The sequence below is a fragment of the Zalophus californianus genome, chromosome 2 (assembly GCF_009762305.2).
Source record: "Zalophus californianus isolate mZalCal1 chromosome 2, mZalCal1.pri.v2, whole genome shotgun sequence".
Taxonomy (NCBI): domain Eukaryota; kingdom Metazoa; phylum Chordata; class Mammalia; order Carnivora; family Otariidae; genus Zalophus; species Zalophus californianus.
Window position 1 is genome coordinate 158,201,331 of NC_045596.1, and position 26,540 is coordinate 158,227,870.

Sequence of the window (26,540 nt, forward strand, 5' to 3'; positions counted from 1 at the left end):
TCCTTGGAATTTTACAGGATCTGAACTCGAAACAAGGGGTCTCCACGCAGCCCCTCCCCGGTCTCCAGAGCAATCGTCTGCAGGATTCCTCCTGCCTCCTCCACCCCTCCTCACCCTCCCCAGTGGGCCAGCCATTGTCCTAAGCACCATCTTGCCTCCTCCCTGCTCTCTCCTGAGCTGAGAACCGGGAACCCCGCCTGGATGGGTCCTGGTCTCAAGTCAGGCAACTGGGAAGGAATCGCCTGGGTTGTAGTTCTATACACTGAAGAACAAAACAGACTCCCTAGTAGGAACATGTATGGCTGGAGGAGAAAGACTATAACCCACTCGCCAGTAGAACTTCTTTCTTCAAATTTAGATTCGAATGGCCTGTGGGTGTGGAAGCAGAAGGGGGATGAGGAGGCACGGAGGAGGGGCATCAGTTCGTAAATCCAGGAGCATCTGGACCATGAGGAGGAGGCCAGAACACCGGTAGAGCAATGCTGATTCAAAACCAGAGAGTTTATGGTTAAAATACCCCTGCACACCTCATGTACCTCTCTGGTTAAGTAGGGGTGAGCCAACCAACAAGTAGGAAGGCAACAAACACTGCCGTGAGTATAGACAGCAGACCTGCTGGGTACTTCCCTGGCTAGGCAGCCCCTTCCCATTCACTCTCCAGCGCTCCGCAGCCTTCCCCTGTTTACCCTTGGACTCCCCCCCTATTTTTATCATTCTCACCCACTTCACCCCTGTCCCAACCGCCTGACTTCAGATCTAGGAAACTTCATATCTAGGAAAGGGCAAATCACTTCGCTTCTCTGGGCATCAGTCTGCCCTTCTGGAAAATGGGTATGCGGGCTTTGGAAGAAAGTTTCCCGAATCTTGGTGAATTCGTGCCAAGAGAACCCAAGTGGAAAGGAGGTATTTGTCTTCTTATGTAATCTGGTATTATATAATGCTAGATTACATATCTATATATGTAATTCTATCTCTCTTTAAGATACAGACTGGCCCAATTAAGCCAACAGACAAAACTCTTTAGTCAAATCAGGCCTGTCTTAAACGAGGATCCTGTACTGGAGATAGCGTGCCAAAGCCCGCAGTAATAGAATTTCTGCTTTAGAATATTGCTACTTTACTGTATCATTGCTGATGTATGATGATACAACCCACTCAAGGAGCTTCTCAACTTCCCCTTCCCTTCTGGCACTCTCTCCTTCAATGACTCTAGACTTTTCCGCACAATTGCCTCATCCTCAGTCCCTCTGAGCCCCTAGACAAACCTCCACAGACTATGGCTTCCTTGCCATCCTGCCCTGGGTGTCACAACCTCCAATTCATTCCTCTCCCTCAGTGATCCCAGAGTCACAGAGGTGCTCCTTCCCTACCCTGTCCCATGATCCCTGTCCCCCTCTCCACAATCAGCCTCCTGCCCACTGCTCTCCCAGCTCTGTGTACTCAAGCCAGGCCAAAAAGCCAGGTGTGCTCGGATTAGCTACAACCCTCACCGGGTCCCAGTCCCACCCCCACACCCCTACACACACTCTTTGCAGAGCCCAGAAAAGCCCCCCTTTCCCTCCCACAGCTGATAGGAGGCTTGTTCATCTGTGGCTGCCCTAGTCTGGTTGTCAAGGAAACGACAGAATCTCCCTGGGAGCCTGGTCTGTCTCCTAGCAACCAATATCCCACATCCTGCATCTTACAAAATGCAAAAGGGAGGAATATTCTCAAAATGAAGGTAAAAATCAAGGAGGATGGAGAGGAAGGGAGAATCGGGAAGAGAAGACCAGAGAGGGTGGCTTTTCACCAGGGTTGCTGACACTGTAATATTGGGGAAGGTGGGGAGATGAATCCCTCCTGCAGATCCAGTGGACAGCAAGGCTCAAAGGGATCTTGAATGATATTAACAAAATATATACAATGATATAACAAAAATAACAAAAAATGCAAACCTAAACACACTCAAAAAAACCTTCTCAAACATCAACAAACAACGTTAAGCATCTCTCCCATAGTTTGCCAGAACTCTGATGCACAGACTGCAATGGAGTTGGGTTGAAAGAAATGTCTCCGGAACGGCGAGCAAAACATCCAAATTCCACTGGTTTTTAACAGAAACATTTCCACCACTCTGAACCTTTATTCCTCACACGCTGCTCTGCACACACACACACGAAATAAAAATTTTTTAAAAATGGGGAAAGAGGAAGGCCACGACACGCCAAGGCAATCAAGTCATCTTCCTTTCTCTAGAAAAACCCGGAAAAGGTTAGTCCCCCGCCCCCTGAGACCCCAGCAGCCAAAGCTATAGCCAAGGGGAGAGGGGGTGCCCGGGGGGGGGGATAGTCTTCAGAAGGGGCGCAGATAGGGCCGGGGAGGGCACAGGAGGGCGCAGCGGCGCGTTTCCAGGCAGCTTGCAACCCGGCCGTAATAGAAATTAATCATTTACTTACACCACTACATGTGACGGGGTAATTTCTAGTGTAAGGAACACATCTCTTCCTGCTAAGCACGCTCATTTTAGTGAAATGTCTGGGGTCACTCCGCGCGTGCAAGTTAGGACGATGCCGGCGCCGCCGCGCTGCTGCCGCCGCCGCCGCCGCTGCTGCTACAGGCTCCGGGCCCGGGTCGCGCTAGATCAGAAACTCTGACAGAGCAGCCCAGGCAGGACAGCGGGCCGGGAGCGGCCGCACGCGCGGCACTGCAGCCATTGCCTCTTCCGGATCAGCATCTCCCCGCGCCCCGGGCGCCCAATGTCATGGAGGCACGCTGGAGTGGGCTGCGCGCGGCCCGCCCGACCTCGGGCGGCTGGGCCGCGCCGCCGCCGCGGGTCCTCTGGCTGCGGAGGCTGGAGGCGACGCGCAGTTGAGGAGGAGAGGGGCGAGGCCGCCGCCGCTACGCGCGCGACCCGCTCCGAAGGCGCGGCCGCGAAGACGCCTGGCGCTGCAGTCCCGGGGACCGCTCGCGACCTCCTTTTTTCATTCACAAAAAAAGGAAAGGGGAAAAAAAAAAAAAAGAAAGAAAGGGAGGAAGAACGGAGGGAGGGGAATCGCACCCAGGACGGCTGCCGTGACAGGCTCCGCCCACCGCGGAGCTCCGTTGGTGGAAAGGGGCCTGGGGGCGGGGGAGGGGCGGGGAAAGAAGGGGATTGGGCCACCGGCGGCCCCGCCCTGCCCCGCCCCGCGGCGCCGCTCACACCCTCCCGCCCTGCCTCCCTTCCCCCGCCCCGAGGGAAGAGGCTGGAAGGGTGTGGGCTCACCACCGGTCAGGGCGCAAAACCTCACTGGACTCCCACAGGGTTTTCCCCTTTCCTCCGCGAGGCTGCGAAAGAACTCTGAGACGCAGCTTAGCCCTGGAAGGGATGCGAGTTCGGGGAGGGGAACTTGACATATTTTCCTTGCCCCTTAAACCAGGCTTCCACCCCTGGCCCTCAGGGAGAGGAACACAGCCTTTCCACACAGGCCCTCCTCTGGCTTGAGAGTTTTCCTGGCACCTGAGGGCCTTCCTTCTTCGATCACCAGACGTTCAGCTACAGCCTGTGCTTCCGACTGCCATGGCCCATGAGTTTTAGAGTGGGTCACTATATCACCTGTACTATCTAGGCCTTCTCCCTTCCCTCCCTCTTCAGCAGTCTCTGCTTCCATCCCACGCCCGTCCTATTGCCACCTGGAGTTTACCAATATCTTCTGACCTCTTAAAAGAAATGCCATGAAGACACTAGCCCTGGAGACGGTGTCCAAGACACCTTTGTGCTCTCCGTCTCGATTTACTAAAGAGGTTATAAGGGATGACATCTGTAATATGAGCAGTCCTCAAAGGAAGTTTCCATGTTCAAGGCTGGTTTGATTCTGATGGTCTTGACTACTGGTAATTACAGTGGCCAGCTCAGTCTGGTTTTATCCATCTTGTCAATTACCTCTATAGACAATTTTTTAAGTCCAGACTGACATGCCTTCCACCTCACCCCCTCAAGCTTGTGCTCTGAGAATGCAAATCCAGTTTAATATTAGTTTATGCAAAAATATGATTAGGGAGAGAAATCCATTGCCAAAAAAAAAGCCAAATAAAAATGAATTTTGTATTCTCTGAAGTATGCTTTCCATCTATGAATGCATACAGTTGAACGTTGCCCATTAGGGTATTTGTGATAAATGCGCTTTCTGGCCTGATCCATGTTCAGTAAATGCCTGATTGGTAGAGGATGCTTCCCCCATCTCCTTCTGAACCTACCCAGAGCTGGAGAAGAGATTAGGGATGACTGAGTGTGCCGCTTCATCCTTCTGGTTAGGATTCGGTCTCCATAAGAACAGAAAGTATTCGTTTGAATACATGCGTGGGAAAGACACTAAACCATGGGCAGGTGTGTTCTTCCCACATGTTTGGTGTTGAAGAGCCTCAGCCCATCTTCTGTGTGCTAGCGGTCACTGCCCCAAAGAAAACCATAGCATGATATCTCTGCATGGGCGTCACAGGAGGCCACAGCCTCTCCCACTGATACCCAGTTGCCCCCATCCAGCTCCAGAGCACCAGCCTGTTGGTTTCTTCACCTTTCACACATCCCAGCAGCAGGGATGGCCCCAGTACAGCACAGAGCAGGAAAACAGATCTGCCCTCTGCCCCAAATCATGGGGCTTCCAGGTCTGCTTCTATGGAGCCTTTGGGGAAAGAGCCAGCTCAGCCTGCGAACCTCACTGCCCAACCAGGCTGCCCTGTTGCGGTTTGAAGGTGTAAGTTTGGCCAAATGAAGTTGCACCTCCTGCTCACATTGGGTAAACTGTCTCAGGCAGAGAGAGCCAGGTGCTCCGCTGGGGGACAACACCTTAATTCCCAGTCCCACTTTTGGCACACAATCTTCTTTTTCAGCTTTTCCTCGACCCAGAGTTCTTCCTGATCAATCACCTCTCAGGCGTTCCCAGCCGGAGCTCTTCCTGATCAATCACCTCTCAGGCATTCCCAGCTGGAGTTCTTCCAACCTCTCTTCCCTCACCAAAGCATTCCTGTGACTCCTCCTTCCCAGTGATGTAAACCCCTTGAGCCTGTCCCAAAAAGGCACCCCCTCCCACGATTCCCATAACCACTCTCCTCAAGGACATCACGAGCTGCCATTTTCCTGAAGCCTGTGAGCAGGAGGCCCCATTTGGGGAGAAAACTCTCCAACCTGGTCCTCAAGAGGGCACCTACGCGGCAGGCTTGCAGCCAGTACCACACGCCCCCCCTCTCCCTGTGGCTCAAAGGCTCCTCCCCAGGGCCAGCCCAAGCTATGCAAACCTCTCGGTGTGTCCTCCTCCAACCTGCACGTTCCATTTGTTTCACACACAGTTCCAGCCTTTCTCCTCTTGGCAGGCTACTGATCTCTCTTCTGTCTACCCTCCCCTGGAACACGTGAGCCTCTGCCAAGTGCACCCCACAGGCCTTCTGACATGAAACCTTGCCCCCCTCCCAAGCAGCGTGTAATCTGGGGCACACGGCGTTGCCACCCTGTGCCTGGTACCAGCCGAGAGCAAAAGCAGAGGCATCTCAACATGCAGAGCCCTGTCAGGGTGAAGGTGCCAAATCTGGAAAGTCTGGAGTCTTTCAGCCTTCTCGTCAAGGACTCAGGGAGCACCACCCGGTCTTTATTAGAGGCAGGACCCTTCTGGGCCTTTGATCAAATAGTTCTCTCAGCCTGAACACTGTTCTTCCCACTGCTTCACCTGGATAATGCTTACTCATCCTTCAAGTCTCAACCTAGACATCACTTCTTCCAGGAAGCCCACCATGAATCCCCCCTACAAAGTCAGCAACGTTCCCCGCCCTTCTTCCGTGCTCCCCTAATAATACCAATCACCCTGCTCTATCATTGGGTCACTCTCTTCCTCACAGTACTGAGCACTGTTTAGGGAAGGGGCCATGCTTATTTGAGAGTTTCCTTCTTGCTGGTCTGGCAACTAGTACTCAGTAGGAGCTCAATAAATGCTTGACGGATGAATGAATGTTTGGGTGGGGCACTTGAGGAGGAGGGAGTTGACACCACCCAGGGGCTACTCACATGCTGTCCAGAGAGGTCTTCCACAGGCCGTACTGGCTTTGTCTTTGGGTCGCCATTGCTCTGTGTTCCCTCCAGGCTCCTGGGGGCTGGACAGAAGTGAATGCGGCAGGGCAGGGGAAGGCAGTGAGAGAAGGAATAAACACACCGTGAGTTACCCAAAGAGATGCCACCAGCTCGGTCAGCCCAAACAGAGGGTCTACTCAGGGCAAGAGTGTGGCTCCTGCTGAGACACTCAGCCTGGAGGCCAAGACAGAGGCCACCTCAGGGAATCAAGGGGCTCCTCCAGGGTCAAGAACTGGGTTCATGGTTCATCCCATGCTGCAGGCATTTGCACCTTCTGAGCTTGGTAATTTGAAAAGAGCAGTAATTTGGTTTGGTAATTTGAAAAGAGCAGTCCATTGTCCATCAGGAGGCCTAGGTTCTGTTGTCACCCAGCTGGGTGATGGAGGATCCTTCCCTCTCCTCTCTGGGCCTGTTTTCTCATGTACAAGGGTGAGGTCCAGTTCATCCAGCATGGATATCTGTTATGGGTTCCTAGCATGGAAGGCTTATATTTTATTGGCCATCCTTTTCACTGAAGAAGCTCCCGACCCAAAATGGACTCAGCAGAATATCAGCTGATGGCCACCAAGGCTGAGAATGGAAGAAGGAAATATTTGGGGGCAGAGCAGGGAGGGATTAGAAACATAGTAAGAGGCAGAGATCCCCATCTTTAGCTTCCTTAAATGGTCAGTCACAATCTTGGGACCAGTTCAGCCAAAGAAAATTCTAGAATTCCAGGAAAGATAGGGAATGATCGAGGAAGGGCTTGGAGAGGCCTGCGGGATACCTCTGGAAGGAGTTGGTACTGTGTGGAGGGGCATCTCTGTGACAACCCTCCAGGGGCAGGGGACAATGAGGCAGAAGAAAGCTAAGGCAAGAGAAGCCCCGCCCCCCAAGCCCAATGTGGGCAGGGATGTGGACAATAGGAGCCCCAAGCGCCCCGAGTGAAACGAAACCAAAACAGAGGAGCAGCCATTGCAGTAACTGGTGCCAACCTCAGTTCTAGTTTCTCCTCCACTAGGAATTGGCTGTGTGACTTTGGGCAAGGAACCTAATCTCTCTGGCCTTCCACTAGGATAATAATATTACTTGCCTGAAGACAGGAGGTGACCAGATGATCTTCTCATGGCCCCTTCCAGGGCTGAGATCAGAGATTGTGTGATCCTTCTAACTCTTCCTCCATTTCCGCCTTCTCCCCCCATGGACTTATGCTCAGTACCCCTGTGTAAAGGGGGACCCATCTCCCATCTGTGCGTGGGCTACCTCGGTGGCCTATGGCGAGCAGTCAGCACAGAGGGTGTGGAGTTCTGACAGTCTAACCTACCAGGGTTGGAAAATCCCATGCCCGCCTCGGCCCTGGTGCCCAGTGAGAAAACGAACAAGCAGGTGAGGCAGTGAAAGGAACACAAATTATCTTCAAAGCCCAGCCGGCCCCTTGCAGCCTTTCTACACCACACTGTGGGGCTGGCGGGGCTGCTCAAAGCAGGAGCTGAAGAGTCCATTCCCAGTCTGGCCTGGCCAGGCTGCAGCCAGCACCTGCTGGCTGAGATCTGAGCATGCAGACCCCTCTGCCCACCCACCCACGCCCCTCCACCCTGGCCCTGCCTCCCGGGGAGCCGCAGCTGGCTGAGGCCTCCATGCAGTAAATCCTGCAGCTCTGAGGCAGCTCTCTGCTCAGCGGAGAGACTGGAACGCTTTTTGGCTTATATCTTTTAAGAGCTGCAAGTACCACCACCATTAATGTCACAGGGGAAATGCATGATCCAGCCCAAGTGTCTTGGGCTGTTATTTCTCAGGAGGGTGCACAAGAAGCCACCACCAGGCAGGCCTCCAGCAGAAAGAAGCTACATGGTATTACTTCTGCCGCACTTTGTAGACAGAAACGTTACAAGTGGGGGGTGAAAATGCACTCCCTAGCCAGTGCACCCAAGGCCCAAGATCCTTCCCTTGAAGCAGGCTGCAGATCTTCTGAGAGAGGACAGGCTCGTTCCTGGAGCCCTGCAGAGCTGCAAGTGAGAAGCTCTGAGGAGGCTGATCACCCCAAAATAGACTTGTTTTTTTTTCACAACTTTTTCAAGAGGCATTGGCATCTCTTGCAAGCATGGAAAAAAATAGCCTGAACTGTTAACAAATAAAGATTATAAAAAGCCCCAACTGTTCCCCATGGCTTTCCATGTGGCTGCAGTGTTCTAGAGGGGGCAGGGAGGAGGCTGAGAGGGAGGCCAGGGGCCATGTGTGTCCGGGAGCCCTCAGTCCCCTTTCTTCTTCCCCCCTTGGGAGCTGGTCCTGCTAGAGCTCACAGGGATAATAACCCATGTTAGGGATGGGAAAGATTTTTGTTGACCCTCAGAGGTTGGTCCACTGTGAGTGTGTATTACTGTTTACTGCTTCCAGATAAAGGAATGCATGGCATGGAATAGGGAATCTTAAAAACTGAGAAGAGCACAGGGTTTGTTTAGTAAACATTTAGCAGGCTCAGTGTTGTTGTCAAAATCAGCTTAGTCTGAACTTGGACCCTGCCTTGGGCATTGCGGCATGTCAGTAACCAGACACGAGTTTCAGGCTGTAGCTGCTTTGGACCCAGGTTAAAGGATTGTGTGAGGCTTCCCAGGATGGCCCTCACCTGCACTCTGGGCTCCCCTTGCAGGGCTCCAGGCCACACCCTGCAGAGCACCCCTGCACCCCTTTGCCCTAGCCCCGGAGCCTTTTGGTACTCGGACCTCCAACAACATGAGAAAGGAAGGGATACAAAAGGCGCTGGAGTGCATTCTGGAACTGGGTTCCCGCCCCCTCCGGGTTCTCAGGAAAATCAGGTAGTTGACCTGGATGGTATCTAAGGAGCCTCTGGCCCTGACTTTTTATAGTCGGAGGAGGAGACTTCCCCCAGCTCCCAAAGCTCCACATCCTCCACAAAGTCTGGGATCATTCAAGGACCCTTAAGGCCCCCTTTCTCTTTTCCTCCTTTCCTCCTTACCTCTCGTTCTCCCTTTCCTTTGCCGCCACCCCTCCTCCTCATTCTTCTCCCTCCTTTCCCCACCTCCTGGGCAGAGATTTCTAGAAAAATATCTGCACATGGCTCTGACTTGGTCAAAGAGAGGGGGACGGCCAGCTGGCAGAACTTTCTTGGAGTGGTGAGAGACCAACAGGGCAACTGCATTGTCTCCGGACTTCTCTGGACCTGAGAGTCCTCTCTCCAAGCAGCCTGAGTCAGTAGCCAGCTACCCTGGGAAATTCAGCCCCTCTGAGGGTCAGGGTGCTGCGCACAGAGTCCAGGGCCCCTGGTCTCAGCCTGAGGCATTGCTCCGCAGGGCGAAGCCGTTCCCAGTTTATTGGACCCCCAGGGCAAGGCCTGAAGTGAGGCGGAGACAGAGGGTAGAGGAGCTGGTGCTCAGGGTTGGAAGCTTCTCACAGAACAGGTCATCCGTTTAGGGAGATAGCCTGTGGCACTGGTCCCCAGGCAGAGTGGCAGGGGCGGTGGGGTGCTGTCACGCAGGCCCTTGGAAACCTAGTCTGGGCACCTCAAAGGCCACAGAATGCACACCTCCACTTCGTCGGGCAGTTTGGGTCTTACCACATGCCCGGACAAGCTCACCCCCGCCCACCCTACCTTTCTCCCAGCCCACCCTCTTCTTTCTCCTAGGAGACCCGTGCTGAGAGCTGTCTGGGAGCTTGAGCGGTGGGTGGGATCCTGGGGCTGGAGGCAGCCCCCAAAAGGAGACTCTCGCACCACCATCTCTGTACCCCGACAGGGACGCCTTGGGGTGCCAGAGCGGCTTCAGCAGAACTTGGCTCCCAGCCGCCCCAACCACCATCCTATACATGCAGAGCTGGGACCGCGGGGCCTTGGGGCTGGGAGGAGCGCCGCCCACACTCTGCCTCTCCCGGGCCTGGGCCCCAGTCACATCGCTTACTCACCCTGAGACTCCGGGAAAAGATGAGGCTTGTTTGCTCATTCATTCATTTACCTTTCGTTTTGCGTATCACATACATGTTAAACTCCTACCCGTGCCCGACACTGCTCGAGATGGCGGAGATTATAAAATAGTAACGATGACATCCCGATCATCAAGAAGCTTAAGCCTAATCATCATAATCATCATTTATCAAAAGCCTGTTATATGCCCAGTATTGGGCTAACGTACTGCTTTATTGACACTTCAGAGCAATCCTCTGAGGAGGGACTATGATCCCCACTTGGCAGATGGGGAAACTGAAGCTTTGGGAAGCCATGTGACTTGCTACTGTCACAAAACCGGCAGGCCCAAGCCTCTCAGAGGAGATGGCACAGCCCCTGAGCCCCTCCAACCTCGTGCCCCGATTTTAGAGCATTAATGTGTTGTTTTTAATTCGTATCAAAATGACTCTTTAGCTGAGAAACCTGAGCCAGACGTGTGCCACGTGTGCCACGTCACACGGGGAGTTTGTGGCTGTGTGGGGCCCAGCGCTGTGGCCCCTTCCGCAGACTCGATCTCTGTGGGCTTCAGTTTACTCGTGCGTGAGACCAGGTGGTGCTGGTGGATGATCCACACTGGTTTTGAAATTCTGACCGTGCGAGGTTATCATGTGACATGTTTTCTGCCATCAGGGAGGGTCGCTATAGGGAGACAGAAGGCAGAGAAGCAAGAATGGACCAGCTGGGACTTGCCTCGGATCCCTCCCAGCCCCTACTCACTCTGCAACCCCGGCCCCAGAAGAAGTCAAGAATGTGGGAATATTTTCATGCCTCAAGGCGTGGGCTTTTAATTCAGTTGATGGACTATATATATATATATATATATATAGAAGAACGCCCTGGAAGTGGAGGCACAAGGAGCAGACAGAATTAGAGCCCAGGGCAAAGGTCACCTGGAAACAGGGGCAGCTGGGGCCTTAAACGGTCACTTCACAGACCCCCTCAGCCGGTCTGACTCCCCACGCTGAGTCATGCCCCTCACCTTCGCTAGGGCCCCCCTCTCCATCGGCCCCTTGTCTGAGCCTCAGTCTCAGCCTCGTCTCTTCCTAAAGCAAAAGGAGCTCCCTCACTCAGCTACTGCTTTGCAAGGAGGAGACAGCAGGCTGACTGGGGGTACTCTGCTGCCCTGAAAGGCATTGCTTGTGCTAGCCTGAGTTCTTGGCCAGGTGTGACTAGAAAGAAGCGCCCAATTGTGGGGCGGTGGGGGGGGGCGGGAGCAAGAGAGGGTGAGGATCAGAGTTAGGGATGCTGCTCCGTTTCTTCTTGGAGGAGTGGATCCTCCCGCTGCCAGGATCAGGCAGCTCCTGGAGTGGGAAGGGACCTCGAGGGGCTGCACAGGGGCCCGGAGGGAGTGGTGCAGGAAACCCGGCAGAGCGGAGCTATCCCTGGTATTGGCAGGGGCCGCTCGGGCTGGAGAAGGGCAGAGGTAGAGCAGGCCTGGGGGCGGAGGTGGCCCCAGAACCCCAGAAGCTCGGGCTGCTGCTGAGCTCCACCCTGGCCACTGACAGCTGATGGAGTAGGACCAAAAGGGCTCTTGGAGGAGGAGAGACCCCGGCTCCCCTTCCCTCCTGCCGAGGTTCCCAGGAGAGAGTGGAATGCAGGCCTGCCCTGGCTCCTGGCCCCTGTAGGCATTGGCCCTTGATACTCCCACTACATGTGGAACTGCTACCCCCCCCCCCCCGCACCCCCAAGACACGGTTTTAGCCTTGGGACGGCTGCCTCGGGTTGCTGGTCCCCAGTCAAGGGGCTGCTGAGCCATGATGCGTAAGACACCTGATTCCTTAACTCACCTCCCCCTGCTTCCCCTTCTCCCTCCTTCGGAGGAGACCACGTTCTGAGAAGTGCTCTTTGTCCTGAGTTCTGGAAGGGACCAGGTGAGGACAGGTGGAGCCGCCAGAGCTGGAGCGCCTCTCTCTTCCCCAGGCACAGAGAAAGGGCCGGGGTGGGGGGGCGGGTGTCTCAGGATGGCAGGCATGGGTCACACAGGCTTACCTGCTGTCTTTACTCCGGGGCCTAGCTGGCCTATCACCGTCCCAGTCCGGAAGCAATGTCCTGGGCCAGGTCCGGAGGGAGGGAATGCGTGAGGAAACAATACACGGATTTCAGGGCTGGGATCCAAAGCCCAGCCTATGGGGAGCCAGGTAAGGGTCATGGTTACTGTATCCAGGGGTGGGACTAGAGGCCGGCCTCCCGGTCAGTTGCCTCCCCGTCCAGGTCTGTGCAGAGCCCAGAGATAAGTCACTTGGGCCGGAGGCCTCCCTCCCAACTTTGGACAGGTGAGCATTCTCGGTATCTCGGCCCAGCCCCCGACCCCCCAGGGCCTTTTTTTTGGTCTACCCTCAGGCTCTCATTCTGACTTCTGTCCTGGCCTCTCCTCCTCCCTGGTGACTCATATTGCTTTGGAATTTCACTCACAGGCTCTTTCTGACGCACATCCTGGGAGCCTGGCCTAGAGCCAGGGAACAGCGCTGTTGCTTCAACCCCACCGGTGATTAATTTTGGCAACCTGAGCTGGAGGCTATACAGAGGGAAGCCAAGCTGGAGAAGCGAGATGGCAGTTGGGGAGTGTTGCTGGACAGGAAGCCCTTCTTCCTGCTTCTGCTCCTTTGCACTCAGGTAGAAAATAAACAACGGGAAAGCTATTAGCTTGTAGTGGTCAGACATACGTGTCTGGCCAGCCAGGATACTCAAGAGGATTGAACAACGGAGTTCAAAACCTAGACTGGCCACTGTGCTTCTTGCAATCAATTTCTGGACCTCAATTTGCCATTTTGTGAGTCTTAATGGTTTGATATCCCTCATTTTGAACGCTAAGAACAATGGCTTTTTACTTGGTTGATGGAGCTTGTGTATCCCTTGCAATGGCTTGGACTCTGTTGTCTCCCCATTTTGAATATGATGTGAGGGGCTGGTGCTGTGGAGAGGGGTAGGGGGAGTTGACATGACAGTGCACCGGGCTGGGATGCATTCCGCCATCACCCCAACTTGTCCCCATTGGATGCCCCAGCAGGGAAGGGGGAGGATCCCCATGGCCTTCACAGCACTTATCTCCCTTGGGACCCTGGTGCATGCTTCAGTAGCCCTGAGTTCTGTGTGCTATCCTCACTCCTCCAGAAGCCGGTTGCTTTTCCCCTCCCTTCCCCAGATTGTTCTCCACCTCTTATCTTCTCCAGCTGCCCGGGGCTCAAGGATTCATAGTGCTAACCCTGCCCCTTCCAGCAACTCTGCTAAGTAAAGAAAGGGCTCTGTGCCAGTCTGATCGGCTGAGCCCTGGGAGCGCAGGCACGGGGTAGGGCTGGGAGACACCCTCAGTGTATTCAGGAAACAAAGCCCTCACCCCAAAGAATGACTACAGTGAAAAGAACCATGGGCCAGTGAAAAGAACCAGGGGAGTTGGCCTGTGGGTGAAGATGTCACCGCCCAGCCCCCTGGGGTCTGGTGGACACCCCACTCGCTGCTACAGTAAATCTGGTCTGTACGGGGCGCTAGAGAAGCATGCTTTGGGCACTCCTCCTCTTCTCTCTCTTAGCCACACTGGGGGGACAATGATCATTTTGGAAGATGTTGAGAAGTAAAGGGTGGGGTTAAGGAAATGAGTCTGTACCTCGATACCCATACCGATGATTATAATCAGGATTTTTTTTTTTTTCTCAAACTAAAAGCACTGTTAATAAGACAATACATCATGACCAAGTAGGTTTAAGAGCTTGGAATCCCAAGTCAGACTGAGTTCAAATCAAAGGGGTTCCACTTACAGGTTTTGGATATCTCACATATTTCCTTGTGTAGTCATTAATATTTTTAATATATGGTCCACTAAAATATTACACATATCCAAGTCATAAAACATAATAGGAACCCAAACAACTGCAAACCCCTTACTCGACTTAAAAAGTGTAACACAAGCAACACACTGCACGGTTGAAGCCACGCGCGCGGGACTCCTCGTCCCCACGTCTAACCTCTCGACACAGGGGCCCCTAGTCGGCATCTGGTGTTGGTCATTTCCCTGAAGATTTAGAATATTTTCTATCATATTGTGGAGGCCTCCCTAAATAATATACTGCATAGGTTTGCTTGTTTTGAAGCTTTGAGAAAGGATATTATACTGTATGTGCATCATCTTGCTGGACTTTGTGTTACTAAGATGGGGCCACTCTGCTGTGTGCGGCCATGGTGCCTCCATCTGCAGGGCCATGTGATTCCCAGGGCCGCGGCATATTATTCCACTGGCTAGTCTTTGCTAGTATGAAAACCGCTCCTTTGAATGTTCTTGTGCTTGACCAAGTGCACATGTTCAAACATTTCTCACTGGGTAAATACCCAGAAATGGAATTGCTGGGTAATGGGGTAAGTGCCGGATCAACTTGACAAGATTGCACTGAAGGGTTTTCTGAAGCGGCCAGTGAAGAAGGGTTCTAGCTGCTGCTGATTCTCACCTCCCCTTGGCCTCTCTGCTGGGTGCATCATGGTATCTCAGCAGGAACAGTCCGTGTTTCTCTGGTACTAACAAGGTCGAGTGGGTATCTTCCAACGTTTTGGTACGTTTGTGTTTCTTCTTCTGTGAGGTGCCTGTTCATATCCTTTGCCCATTTTCTGGACACCAGCATTTTCTTATCATCAGCAATTTGTATGAGTTATTTACATGTTCTGGAACTAATATTGTTTAATGATATGAAAAATATTATATATTATATATATTTTTAAGTATTAATGTATTTTAATATACAAAAAACATTTCTAGCTTTTCAGTTCTACGTGTGACAAATATTTTCTCCAGGAGTGTGGCTTGTTATATGACTTTCTTTATGGTGGCTTTTGATGAACATACGTTCTTATATTGCAGTTGAATTTATTAAGGTTTCTTTCAAGGATAGTATATTTTGTGTCTTAAGAAACCCTTCCTTAGCCTAAGGTGATAAATATAGTTTTCTATATTTTTTCTCAAACATGTTAAGCTTGCCCTTCCTGTTTAAACCTTTCTCTGTAATTCACATTTATCAACTGGGGTTTTGGCTAAGAAAAAAGCCCCAGGACTTTATTTTAAAAATATTTCTCTGGTTCTATAATTAACAAATGTACATTAACAAATATATACTTTTTAGAGATCTTATTTATTTATTTGACAGAGAGAGACACAGTGAGAGAAGGAACACAAGCAGGGGGAGTGGGAGAGGGAGAAGCAGGCTTCCCACTGAACAGGGAGCCCGATGTGGGGCTCGATCCCAGGACCTGAGATCACGACCTGAGCCAAAGGCAGACGCCTAACAACTGAGCCACCCAGGTGCCCCTTCATTAACAAATATTGATAGTTGCAGAAAAATATGAAAAATTAAGAACCACTAAAATTTTTATGACTCGATATAGGTATCTAAAATACATAATTGGTATATAATATGCCATATAGCATTATCTTCTTTTTTATGTCTTTTTTCTCTGATTTTACAGGTTCATAGTAGAACATTTAGAAGTAGAAGATACATAAAGAAAAATGAGTGTGTGCTTCACACTACTCTGAAATTGTTCCGTGTGCCTCCCAAACACCCAAAGTGGTTACTCAGGAGCAGAGTTCTGTGCTGAAGGTCACAGCCATCATCCTGCCAGTAGAGAGTCTCCAGGTGTATCCTTGGTCAGGAAGAGACTCATGTACACCCCTGAATAAGCATATCATGAGGGGGCTGCTAACAATCCAACAACATTCCAAATGGGCCCACTCAAATTCCAGAAAAACATTGTGAAATGAGTTTATTTAAATGATAAATAAGTCCTGCCCCTACCAAAAACCTTTTTTCCTTAGGGTAGAAAATAAAAATATAGGTTATGATCACTATGGCCAAAAGCAAGTATTTTCCCTCCACATTTTACCTCTGCTTTGCTATGGCCAAATTATCAGTCTCAGCATTTCAGCCCTTTATAGAGAAACTATCTGAACTCTATTTCACTGGGTTGGTAACAAAATAGTCTACATGTTGGTACAAACATGTCTACATGGTGTCTATGTACCCACTCATGGAGGAGGCAGGGAGAGCTAATCAAGCGAGCTAATCATGGTACTCACTATTTCTAAACCGAGACCAGAAGGTGCCTTGCAAGAATGATGGCGCCTATACCAATGAACTGGAGTTTGCACAGAACCTGAAGTCTAGTTTGTGAGGCAGTTCTACCTTTGTACATCACAAAGACTTGAGAATGAGGGAGTGGCAGGAAGGGGCAGTGGACGGCTGGGAAGGAGATACTGGAGCAGAGCCTTCCACCAACAGGTGGAAAGGCCAGGAGGCTGGAGAGAGATTTTAAAACAAGCATTACCATCTTGCCCAGGGCCTCCTTTGGGCCGCATGATGGGAACAGAGGTAAGAGCCCCAAACCAGTAGCCTCTAGGTTTTCCTGCGCATGGGTTCAGCGAAACGGTGAGAAGACAGAGCCGGACATCCCTGGGAGCAATGAAAGGCTTCTCTCTTCTAGTTCTGCTACACAAATGCCTGGGCAGGCTTCAGTGCTTAGCCTCTGACATCACCATTTATAGACTGGGGCCTCTGAGAGCCCAGTGGGCAAGACTGGGGTTGGGAGAGTGGGCAGAAGGGCCAGCTATACCTGAGCTTGAAGTGCTCCAGATCTTGGGCTGCCTGGGCTGAGCAGCATGGTGCTGCTGCAGCTGGAGCTCAGCTGACTGGGCTCAGGGCCAAGCTTAGGCTCCTCTGGAGCCCTAAACTCCTCTGGAGAACCCGATACTTTGCCGTAAGCGCATGGCAGCCAGAGTATGCCTACTGCTCATTCTGCAACCCCTGGAGAGCAGATTTGAGTTGCTTCAGAGGCAGCTAGGAGGAGAAAGGGGCTACACAGAAGGTACCTACATTTTGTCCCTTTTCATCCTACCTCCCCTTCCTCCCTCCTGCCCCCCACCCAACAGAAGGAGCCTGCACCAGCTCCAGCTGTGAATTCCTGGCAGGGACAGTGGCTAATTCAAATGAATCTGGTTGGCAAAAGACTCAGCTCTCAAAACCAGCCTACTTGGAACAATCCTGAAGGGCCTGCCCTAGTGAGGAGAGCATCTCAAGGCTCCATGGAAGTCAAGAAGAGGGTAGGGGGGTGGGGAGGTCACTGCGGCTCCAGAGGCTCCCGCTGGGGAATGAGATCTCTATCTTTCAGTCAATCATACAGCTCAGCATAGGTTTAAAAATAATTGTCAGCACAGCCAGAGTTAAAAAGATGGTTCGCTTTTTATCAGTGGTCGAATCAGCTCCAGTCAACATTTATTGAACTAGTTATGGCAGACACCGTGCCAGGCACTGACAATTAGCTTTTACAATAGGAAATGAGATCGGAAGGAAAACATACATTCTCACAAGCAGACCTTTTATATATACTGCAGTCGAATTCTGAAAAAGACATTTCTAAATCTCAGAGGAAAATCAGTAGGTAGTTTAAAATCGGAAAAATTGTGAACAAATTTTTTTTGCTTAAATCTCTGCAGATAAGGTATTACACTTGAAAGAAGCAGCTTAGAGCAATTTAGTGTTTTGATTACCTATGGCTAAAGAGGAAAGTAAAAAATAGGAGATTTGGACTAATGCTACGTGTTGTTTTGGGGCCATAGCTATGGGATGAGATGCACTTCATGTAATCAAGCAGAAAGACAAAGTTGTAATTTGGGGTTTCGAAAGTATTTGGGACATCACACAAAGCTGTTAGAAGAACGGATTCCTTGGAATTTGGAGCTCTAATTTTAAATATCCACAGAGTTTGTTTTTTTTAAAAACCTTGGTATTGGACATTAGTTCAGACTTTCACTTTGAAGATAGCTAGCATAACAATCGAAATTGTCCTGATGAAATGATCTGACCCTTCTGTTTTTCAGAATTGTTAAGGAATTTGACGATTAAATGAATTCTCATTTCTCTTCACACTGGTAATATAAATACACAACTTTTTTTTCACTGTTTGTCCTCATAAATATTCTAATATAACAATTGGGCATTTAAAACCTGAAGGCTTTTCATTTACCAGTAAGTTTTTTTAGCAAATAAAATAGGCAAAGAACATGCAAATACAATTCATTTTTTAAAAGGAAATAAATTTGGGAACATTTTTTAAAAGGCTTAACCTCAGTTATTTTTATTTTTACTTATTTTTATTTTTTTTGAAGATTTTATTTATTTGTTTGTCAGAAAGAACAAGCACAAGCAGGGGGAGCAGCAGGCAGAGGGAGAAGCAGGCTCCCCGCTAAGCAGGTCGCCCGATGCGGGGCTCAGTCCCAGGACCCTGGGATCATGACCTGATCCAAAGGCAGAAGCTTAACTGAGCCACCCAGGTGTTCCCTCAGTTATTTTTAAAAAGCAAAAATTAGATCAATTTTTAATCTGTGGAATCAGTAAGAATTTTTTTTTTAATGATGATACTCAACTCCCACTACTTGATGGAAGTATAAATTAGTACATTTCTGAAAAACAATCAGATGGAATATGTGAGGACCCATGCAGAGCCCCCAAGTTGTTATGAAGATTATTTTAAATAAAAGATTATTTAATGTATGAAGACGTTTGAGAGTCAAAGGTTGCAGAAAGAAGGCTTCTCAGAGCTTCCTTTATCTGACTAAAAGCAGCAAGTTCTGGGAAGTAAGTCTGTCACAAGTTCTTTCTTCAGGGAAGATCTAGTCCCAGAATAGATCAAATAAAACCTACCCCAAATCTCTTCTCTGGGGGATTTGTATGGCCCTGAAGGAGACAGAAAGGAAACTCATACTTGACAGACAAACATCATTACAAACTTTCTTATCTCGGAAAGAGATTGTTCGGAAAATCCATTGTCTTTCCTAAAAAAAAAAAAACATTTACTCTTCCTATAGAAGCTTTTTCTCCCTCCCTCCCCTTTCCCTAGTAAGTTAGGTAGATAAGGCTTTAACTTGAACCATTTAACAAGCGAGCTACTTCATTTGCTGGCTCCCATGTGTACTCCAGAAAACCTTTTTCCCCTGTTACTCTGTCTTTTTTGGTTTACTTTGCAGGCCTCAGTCACTAACCTAAGAGGCAGAGGAAAAATTTCTTTCCCCTCTTTTACATATATATGAAGAGGCTTAAAAGAACACATATACTTTGACCCAAGAAAATTCTAAGAACAAAATCTAAGGAAATAATCAGAAGTCAGGAAAAGATTTATGTGAAGGATGATCATAACACTAGTAAGTTGGGGGGGGTGGAATGAAGGAAAAAAAAATAAACTGTCTTAGTCCATTTGGCTGTTAGAACAGAATACCGTAAGCTGGGGCTTAGAAACAAGAGAAAAATATTTCTCACAGTTCTGGAAGCTGGGAAGTTCAACATCAACATGCTGGGATATTTAGTATCCAGTAAAAGTCCACTTTTTGGTTTATAAACACCAGTCTTCTCTCTGTAGCCTCACATGATCAAAGGTGGAATGGATCTCTCTGGGGTCTCTTTTGTAAGGACACTCATCCCATTCATGAGGGCTCCACCCTCATGACCTAATCACCTTCCAAAGGCCCCACCCCCACATACCATCATATTGAGAATGAGGTTTCAAAATATGCATTTGGGGTGTGTGGGGGAGTAAAACATGCAGTCTAGAGCCCTAAGTGCCCTACAATGGGAAGTTTTAAATAAATGATGGTATATTCGGAAGATGGAATGTGTATCACACGGGCATGCGCGCACACACACACACCTCTCACACAGACACGTGATTGTTTATCAGCATGATCTCAATTAATCAAGAAAAATTCATACAGGAAAAAGGGTAGGGGCCTGGGACTTCGTAAATAACCCCACAAAACCTCTCAGAAGGAAAGAAATATCACCAAATGTAAACTGGTTATCTCTGGATGTTGAAAATAAGGGTCTTAAATTTTTCTTTCTGTGTATTTTAATATTTTCCAGATTTTTGAAATAAGTATGTTAATACCTTTTGACAGGGGGTGGGGGAAGAGAAGCAAAAAATGTAATTATTTTTTAAAAGATTTTACTTACTCATTTGATAGAGAGAGAGAGAGAGAGAGAGAGAGCACAGGTGGGGGCAGGGGTCGGTTGAGGCAAAGGGAGAAACAGACACCCCACCCAGCAGGGAGCCCAACGCCGGGCTTGATCCCAGGACCCCAAGATCATGACCTGAGCCAGAGTCAGACGCTTCACAGACTGAGCCACTCGGGTGCCCTTCCAAAAAAGAAATTATTAATCAAAATAATAAACAAATTAATGAATGTTGAGGGAAGAAAGGTAAGGCCAGAAGGAAGGAAACGTTTTGCTAGGTCTTTTCCTTCAATTGTAAAATGTCACTACAGCAATAAATGTGGGTAGTTTTTTTCTTACGGTACAAAAAGTATTTTAATTGTTTTATTGCATCCTATAGGTCAGTGATAAAAGCAAACACAAAGTTGCAACTTGGTACATTAAATAACTTGGTGCATAAAAGACGAGGGATGCCTGGGTGGCTCAGTTGGTTAAGCGACTGCTTTCGGCTCAGGTCATGATCCTGGAGTCCCCGGATCGAGTCCCACATCGGGCTCCCTGCTCAGCAAGGAGTCTGCTTCTCCCTCTGATCCTCTTCCCTCTCATGCTTTCTATCTCTCATTCTCTCTCTCTCAAATAAATAAATAAAATCTTTAAAAAAAAAGATGAATAAAGTAGGTATACACGTATGTGGATATATCATGACAATATATAAAGACTATAGGAAGTTAGGCAGTGAATTGCTTATTGCAAATAGCTTTTAAACATGCTTTTCAGAGATTAAAAAAACCTAACAGGTAGTTAAGTAAAAGATATCCTCCATAATTTCAACATCAGAGTGGCAATTCTTTTCAGTTCTATTACTTCCACGTTATACACTTTTTATACATTTTTTCCTTATTTATCAATCTTAGATTTTTTTTCTTGATTCTAGCCTGATGTGTGATATACATCATATCTTTAAATTTTTTACTGTACATGTTTGCAAACATCTAGAAAAATTGAAAAGAAATAATCCAATAAATACTGATTCCCATTACCTAGACTTAACAATTTGTTAACATTTTTCATGCTTTTTTTGGGGGCCAAAATTTTTCAAAATAACTTGGAGATGTTGAGGAGCAACATCTTCAAGGTCCTTTTAGCTGGACTAAGAATCAAATTGACGGGATGCCTGGGTGACTCAGTTGGTTAAGTGTCTGACTTCTGAATTCAGCTCAGGTCAGGATCTCAGGGGTCATGATCCCAGGGTCTTGAGATCAAGCCCCACATGGGGCTCTGTGTTGGGTGTGGGCCTGCTTAAGATTCTCTTTCTCTCCCTCTGCACCTCCCTCACCTCACGTGAGGGTGCACACGCACACACGCTCTCTCTTTCAAAAAAAAAAAATCAAATTGACATTATTTCATATACACAGGGAATCCACACGGACATGGAAACTCCAAAGACGGGCAGGCAAAATGAGGTACGTATGTCATCCTGAACTAAAGAAAGGAGGTAGGGGTCTGGAACTTCAAAGGAAGGAATGTAATTCACAGGAAGATGAAAAAATAAATGTTTGATAAACAAATGCTGGGGAGGGGGGCCACTCCGGCCCCCCAGAAACAGCGGGACCACAGGACTTGGCGCAAACAGGCCTTGCCAGGTTCCTCCCTGTCTACCGCACCCGGCTCGCATCATAACGTAGTTCTCTACGGTGGCAGCTCTCTTCCTGGAGCAGGTCCTCAGCTCTGTTCCTGGAGCAGGTCCTCAGCTCTGTTCCTGGAGCAGGTCCTCTATCTAAATTCTTTTTAGGCAGTTGAGGGGGAGGTGAAGAGCTTTTCCTGAATCTGCTGCGTTTTGATTGCTTTTAACTCAAAATAATCTTCATGTTAAAGCGGCCCACCTAGGGTGGCCGGCCGTGCCTGGCCCCCTACACAGACATTATGACACTTACTCCGAAATACTTCAACACATGTTTCCTCAAAAAGGACATTCTCCTACATAAATAACCACAAAACCATCATCACCCTGAAATAAACTAAAAAAATTCTCTAATATCAGGGCGTCTGGGTGGCTCAGTCGGTTAAACATTCGACTCTTGACCTCAGCTCAGGTCTTGATGTCAGGGTTGTGCGTTCAAGCCGAGCACTGGGCTCCACACTTGGGTGTGGAGCCTACTTAAAAAAACAAAAACAAAACAAAAAACAAAAACAAAAACAAATTCTCTAATATCATCTACTACCCAGTTGGTACTCAGAGTTCCTGAATTGTCCCCAAATATTTACAGCTAATTTTTTAATCCATACCTTTTTAACAACTGCCTAATATTATCATCAATGGATAATACCATGATGGAATTAACCAGTTCTAGAGGTGACCTGTATTTGTCAAGGAGCTTCTTTCTTTGCAAATTTGGTCTTTCAGCAAATGTTTATTGAGCGAAGTGCTGAGTGCTGGTATTATGAGGTGAAAGTCATTTTCCTGCCTTTGAGTAGCATGTGCTCAGTGCACAAGGAGCCTTTATTTCTTCACTGGGACATTTCTAACTTAGCTGAAAGAGGGGAAACTGAGTCAAATAGTGAATACTTGCATCTTGATATGTATTTTATCTTGGGAAAAAAAAATGTATTCTACTGATTATGCCATATCGACAGAAACAATGCTTCTGGCATTTCCCCCAACTGAAAATGACAATATCCCCTCTTGGGATTTCATCCCCCCCCACCCCCCATTATATTTCTTTTTGGTATTTCATTGAGTAGAGAATGATACTGTCTTTTCTTTATTCCTTAATGAAGCAAAAATCTCTCCATTGCTTCTGTTTGGCTATGATTTCAGGGTCCTTTCCTTTGGTCCTTTTGTCTTGGCTCCCCCACCTCCCCAAAATTCCTGCCTTTGGAGAGAAAGGCCTTGTCCTGGGAGACCCCGTTGGGTAGTCTGCAGTCCTCTGTCTGCCAGTGTCTCTGCATCAGCTCACAGAGAGTGTTTACTTCTTCCACACTCCCACCCCAGGAGCCCCCTGGGGTGTTGGGGTGGCCAGGACTTGTCATGCCCCAGGGACTAGGAAGAGAGATCAGAGGAAGGAAAGGGGCTGCCCAGCTGGAAGGACACCTTTGAATTTAAGCCTCCTCAGCCTGGTTCCCCTTTTCTCCTAATCCCCTACTCACTGTGTTCTCAGAGCATCCCATGTGCCCCGTGTGAGGGCTGTGCTTTGCCTTACCCTACCCGTGTCCCTGCCTAGAATGCGCTACCCATTCTCTCCACCACCCTCAGTCCCTCAAGACCCAAAACTCAAGTTTTCAAAGTTCCTTCCACTTGTGCACTTAAGCTCACACCTCAGCTAACCTCAGCTGCCAAGGCCTCTCTCTGTCCCTCTCCCTCCTCCCCAATGCCATCCACCAGCTCTCCCAGGGGACTGGCCTCCCCACTTCCTTCACTGCTTCCAGCCAACTCTGGTGGGAATCATGTGGTCACTTTGGTGTGCAGGACACACTCAGCATCTCGAGGAGAGCCATTCACTCACTGGGTCGCAAAGAATGGGAGCAGAAGCCCTGATGTTTGCTGCACAGTACAAAGCCAGGATTCTCTCCTGACTGTTCTGAGACTGACATTAGCATCTCTCCAGCTGGCCCGAGAAGTCCTCATCAGTGTCCATTCTGCCCTGCAAAGGCAGACATGGTGCGGGGCACGTGGAAGATCCGGCCGACAGCCCTGTCCTCCCTGGGGCGGGGGCTGATCCGAGTGCGGAGGAAGCGTGCAGTTCTGCTTTGGAGACGTGGGCCTGACCCTCAGGAGGAAGGAGGTGTGGGAGATGCAGCTTTGGGGTGGGCAGTGTGGAGCAGAGCTTTAGACCCTGGAACTGGGCCTCTGCTTCTAGCGAGACAAGAAGAGCCCCAAGGGAGAAAACAGTGGTGCAGGAGATGCCCCCACTGAAGAGGGGCCAACGGGACACTTCGTGGGTGAATCACTTCAGTTGTCATTTTCTCCACAGGCCCTCAAAGTGGTGGCGACTCCACGGAGTACCTGTTTGTGCTCAGTACCTGGGCCAGATGGCTCCCAGCAGCCCTTTCTCTCTCCCTGCTGGTCATGTGATTTAATTATTAACCCGGGAAAGACAATTCCCCACCGAGGGGCTTGGCGGCCAATTAAAACTCTACCAGCGGCACTTCACAGGCCTGGACTCTTCCCGGCCTGGTAAATTCTGGGCCTGCAGGGAACCTCAATGTTTCCCTGACCAGTGTTGCAGTGACGAAAGTGCTGTCTTTCGTGGGGCCTCAGGGGGACACAAACCAGAACTACGGAATGGGGGGTGGGGCGCAGCCGGGCCTTGCGCTATTACAGGTGGGCTGTTCCAGCCTAGAGCTTTCTGTGGCCGGATGCCGCGGTGAGCTCCATGGGCCACCCGAGGCTCAGCTCCAGAGCTGTAGGCACTAGCTTGTCTGGCTTTCTCACCCGTGACACTAAAAAAGCACAAAGAGCAAGCAGGCCACCCTGCACCCTGCGACTTGCCTCTGCCTTGTGACTGTGCTTAATATAGGTCAAATGAAAACAGCTCCCAAAATAGACCTTCTCTGAGAAGGAGCTGCGCCTGTGAAATGCTCCACGAAAAGGAAAAGGTGTGGGTGACCGGGGAGTGTAGTTCTCCTCAGGTGTTACATAACCCAAACCTGAAAACTGGGGCCAAATATCTGTGGAGGAAAAGTGAGGGTGCCCCTGCCGCCGCCCCTGCCCCACCCCACCCCCCAAGCCCGGGAAGCAGCCCAACGCTCACAGACATCAGCAGGCTCGCGCGGAGCGGGATCTGTCCTGGACAACAAGGTCAACCCGCAAAGCATCACTCTGGGGAGCTTGTCATGCACACCAAAGCAATCACATGACTCCCACCAGAGCTGGCTGGGGGCCCCAGACTGGGGTGGGGGGTGGCTCCCCTGGGAGAGCTGGTGCAGGGGTGGGTTTCATCTGCCCCAGGTGGTGGGCCCAGGGAACTGAGGAGAGCAGGGCAAGCCTGTGTTTGTCAGTTCGAGGATAGAGGAAGCTTAAGCAAGAGGAGAACAGCTGCTGTGTCACCCCTCCTCCTGCGGGTGATGCCTCTTCCACCCCGTTGTCCTCCTGCGGAGCCACCAGTGTGGCCCAGCACTCCCCACCGGCCTCTTCCTTTGCCTTTTCCATCTTTGCCTCACCTGAGGGGAGGGATTTCTGTAATGAAAGAGCAGTGCTTCTGCCATTATTCATTTTCCAGTCACTGGGTGGTAATTTAGTGAGGGCTGCCTCTGAGGGGACGCAGCAGAAGACCCAGACTTCCCCGAAGACATGACTGGAAAAGAGACAGGAAGCTGAAAGGGGGCTACAGGCAGGGAAAAGAAGTCAGGGTGTTAAGGAAGCACCTGACACAGCAAACAAGACATGTGCAAAGGCCCAGAGGCACAAAGGCAGGCGTATCTCCAGGGGAAAGCACAACTATGGCAGTGACTGGTTGACAGTGAGAAAAGCCTGGTGACAGTCGAGGCTGACAGAATAAATGGCCACCGGCTCCTGAAGAGCCTTAGGAAGTGTGGACTTCCTCCTGACAGAACTGGGGGACTGCTGCTGCAGCGGGGGCTTCTCCAACATGGCGGCATGTTAGAGGCACAGACTGGGGGCCGCAGCTCAGGTCCACTCCCTCACAGGCTCTGGAGGTGCCGCCCTGCAGTCTGTGCGTTGACAAACCCTCCCCATGACTCTGATTCAGGCTGAAGTTTGAGAACCACGGAGCAGAAGCCATGGCCGTGGATTTGTACACGTGGAGACAGTGAGCAGACGTTGTGCCTCCAAGAAGTTTGGCTGTGAAGGAAAGCGAGAGGTGGGGGGGTGGGGTGCCGTGGGGTGAGAGAGACTGTCTTGGGTCGCTTCCCTGGGTGGTGCAGCACAAGGAGCAGAGGCAGGAGCTGGACTGTGGACGCAGTCACCCAAAGGCCTGGGCCGAGCGCTCTGGGAGCCATGGAGCTAGGGTGGCCTTTCAGAGTTGTTCTGGAATCAGGGCAAGGGGGGTTGAACCTTTACCCCCTGTATTAACCATGCCTTTTTATTTGCTGTGTTTTCCGATGTTTTAACATCTTGCTGATCCTAGAGAGACTCCCCTGTGAGCATGACTTTCATATGCAAACCAACCAATCCAGAGTCCAGACCCTCAACAGACACTACCACCCTGTCCTAATCACCTCAGCATCGGGCACCAGATGACTAGGGAAAGCCCCTATATCCTAGCGTCCATAAAATGATTCAAACTAGCCAATCTTTTTTTTTTTTGAGCATTTTATTTTATTTTATTTTTACTATTATGTTATGTTAATCACCATACATTACATCATTAGTTTTTGATGCAGTGTTCCATGATTCATTGTTTGCGTATAACACCCAGTGCTCCATGCAGAATGTGCCCTCTTTAATACCCATCACCAGGCTAACCCATCCCGCCACCCCCCACCCCTCTAGAACCCTCAGTTTCAAACTAGCCAATCTTAAACCTGTTACCCTGCCTTGCATTGCCTTTCCCATTGAAGTCATCATAAAGCTTACTCCCATATTTCCCCTATTTTCCCCTTGCGCCCTCTGTCTCCT

General features: G+C 49.8%; 2 protein-coding genes across 9 annotated transcripts in view; one reads left to right on the top strand and one right to left on the bottom strand.

Moving 5' to 3' along the window:
* The window catches only part of RHOBTB2 (Rho related BTB domain containing 2), a 30,792-nt gene extending 18,403 nt beyond the window's left edge, over nucleotides 1–12,389 (bottom strand). For 2 of the 7 annotated variants that reach the window (XR_003520791.2, XM_027598913.2), the window contains exons 1-3: nucleotides 11,997–12,135; nucleotides 9,968–10,646; nucleotides 6,011–6,096 (exon numbers count right to left, since the gene is read on the bottom strand). Coding sequence is in view for 3 of the 7 variants with exons in the window: in XM_027598911.2 (XP_027454712.1) it covers nucleotides 6,011–6,096; nucleotides 9,968–10,009 (128 nt within the window). In the remaining 4 variants the exon portion in view is untranslated. Of the gene's footprint in view, nucleotides 1–327; nucleotides 416–2,435; nucleotides 3,033–6,010; nucleotides 6,097–9,967; nucleotides 10,647–11,794; nucleotides 11,865–11,996; nucleotides 12,136–12,341 lie in introns of those variants that run through there. The other 5 variants (XM_027598911.2, XM_027598910.2, XM_027598912.2 and 2 more) reach the window with 5 other exon arrangements.
* PEBP4 (phosphatidylethanolamine binding protein 4) overlaps nucleotides 12,027–26,540 on the top strand; it is a 248,125-nt gene continuing 233,611 nt past the window's right edge. Inside the window, exons 1-2 of one of the 2 annotated variants that reach the window (XM_027598917.2) lie at nucleotides 12,027–12,280; nucleotides 12,422–12,620. The gene's annotated coding sequence lies outside the window, so the exon portion shown is untranslated. The other variant, XM_027598918.1, reaches the window with a different exon arrangement.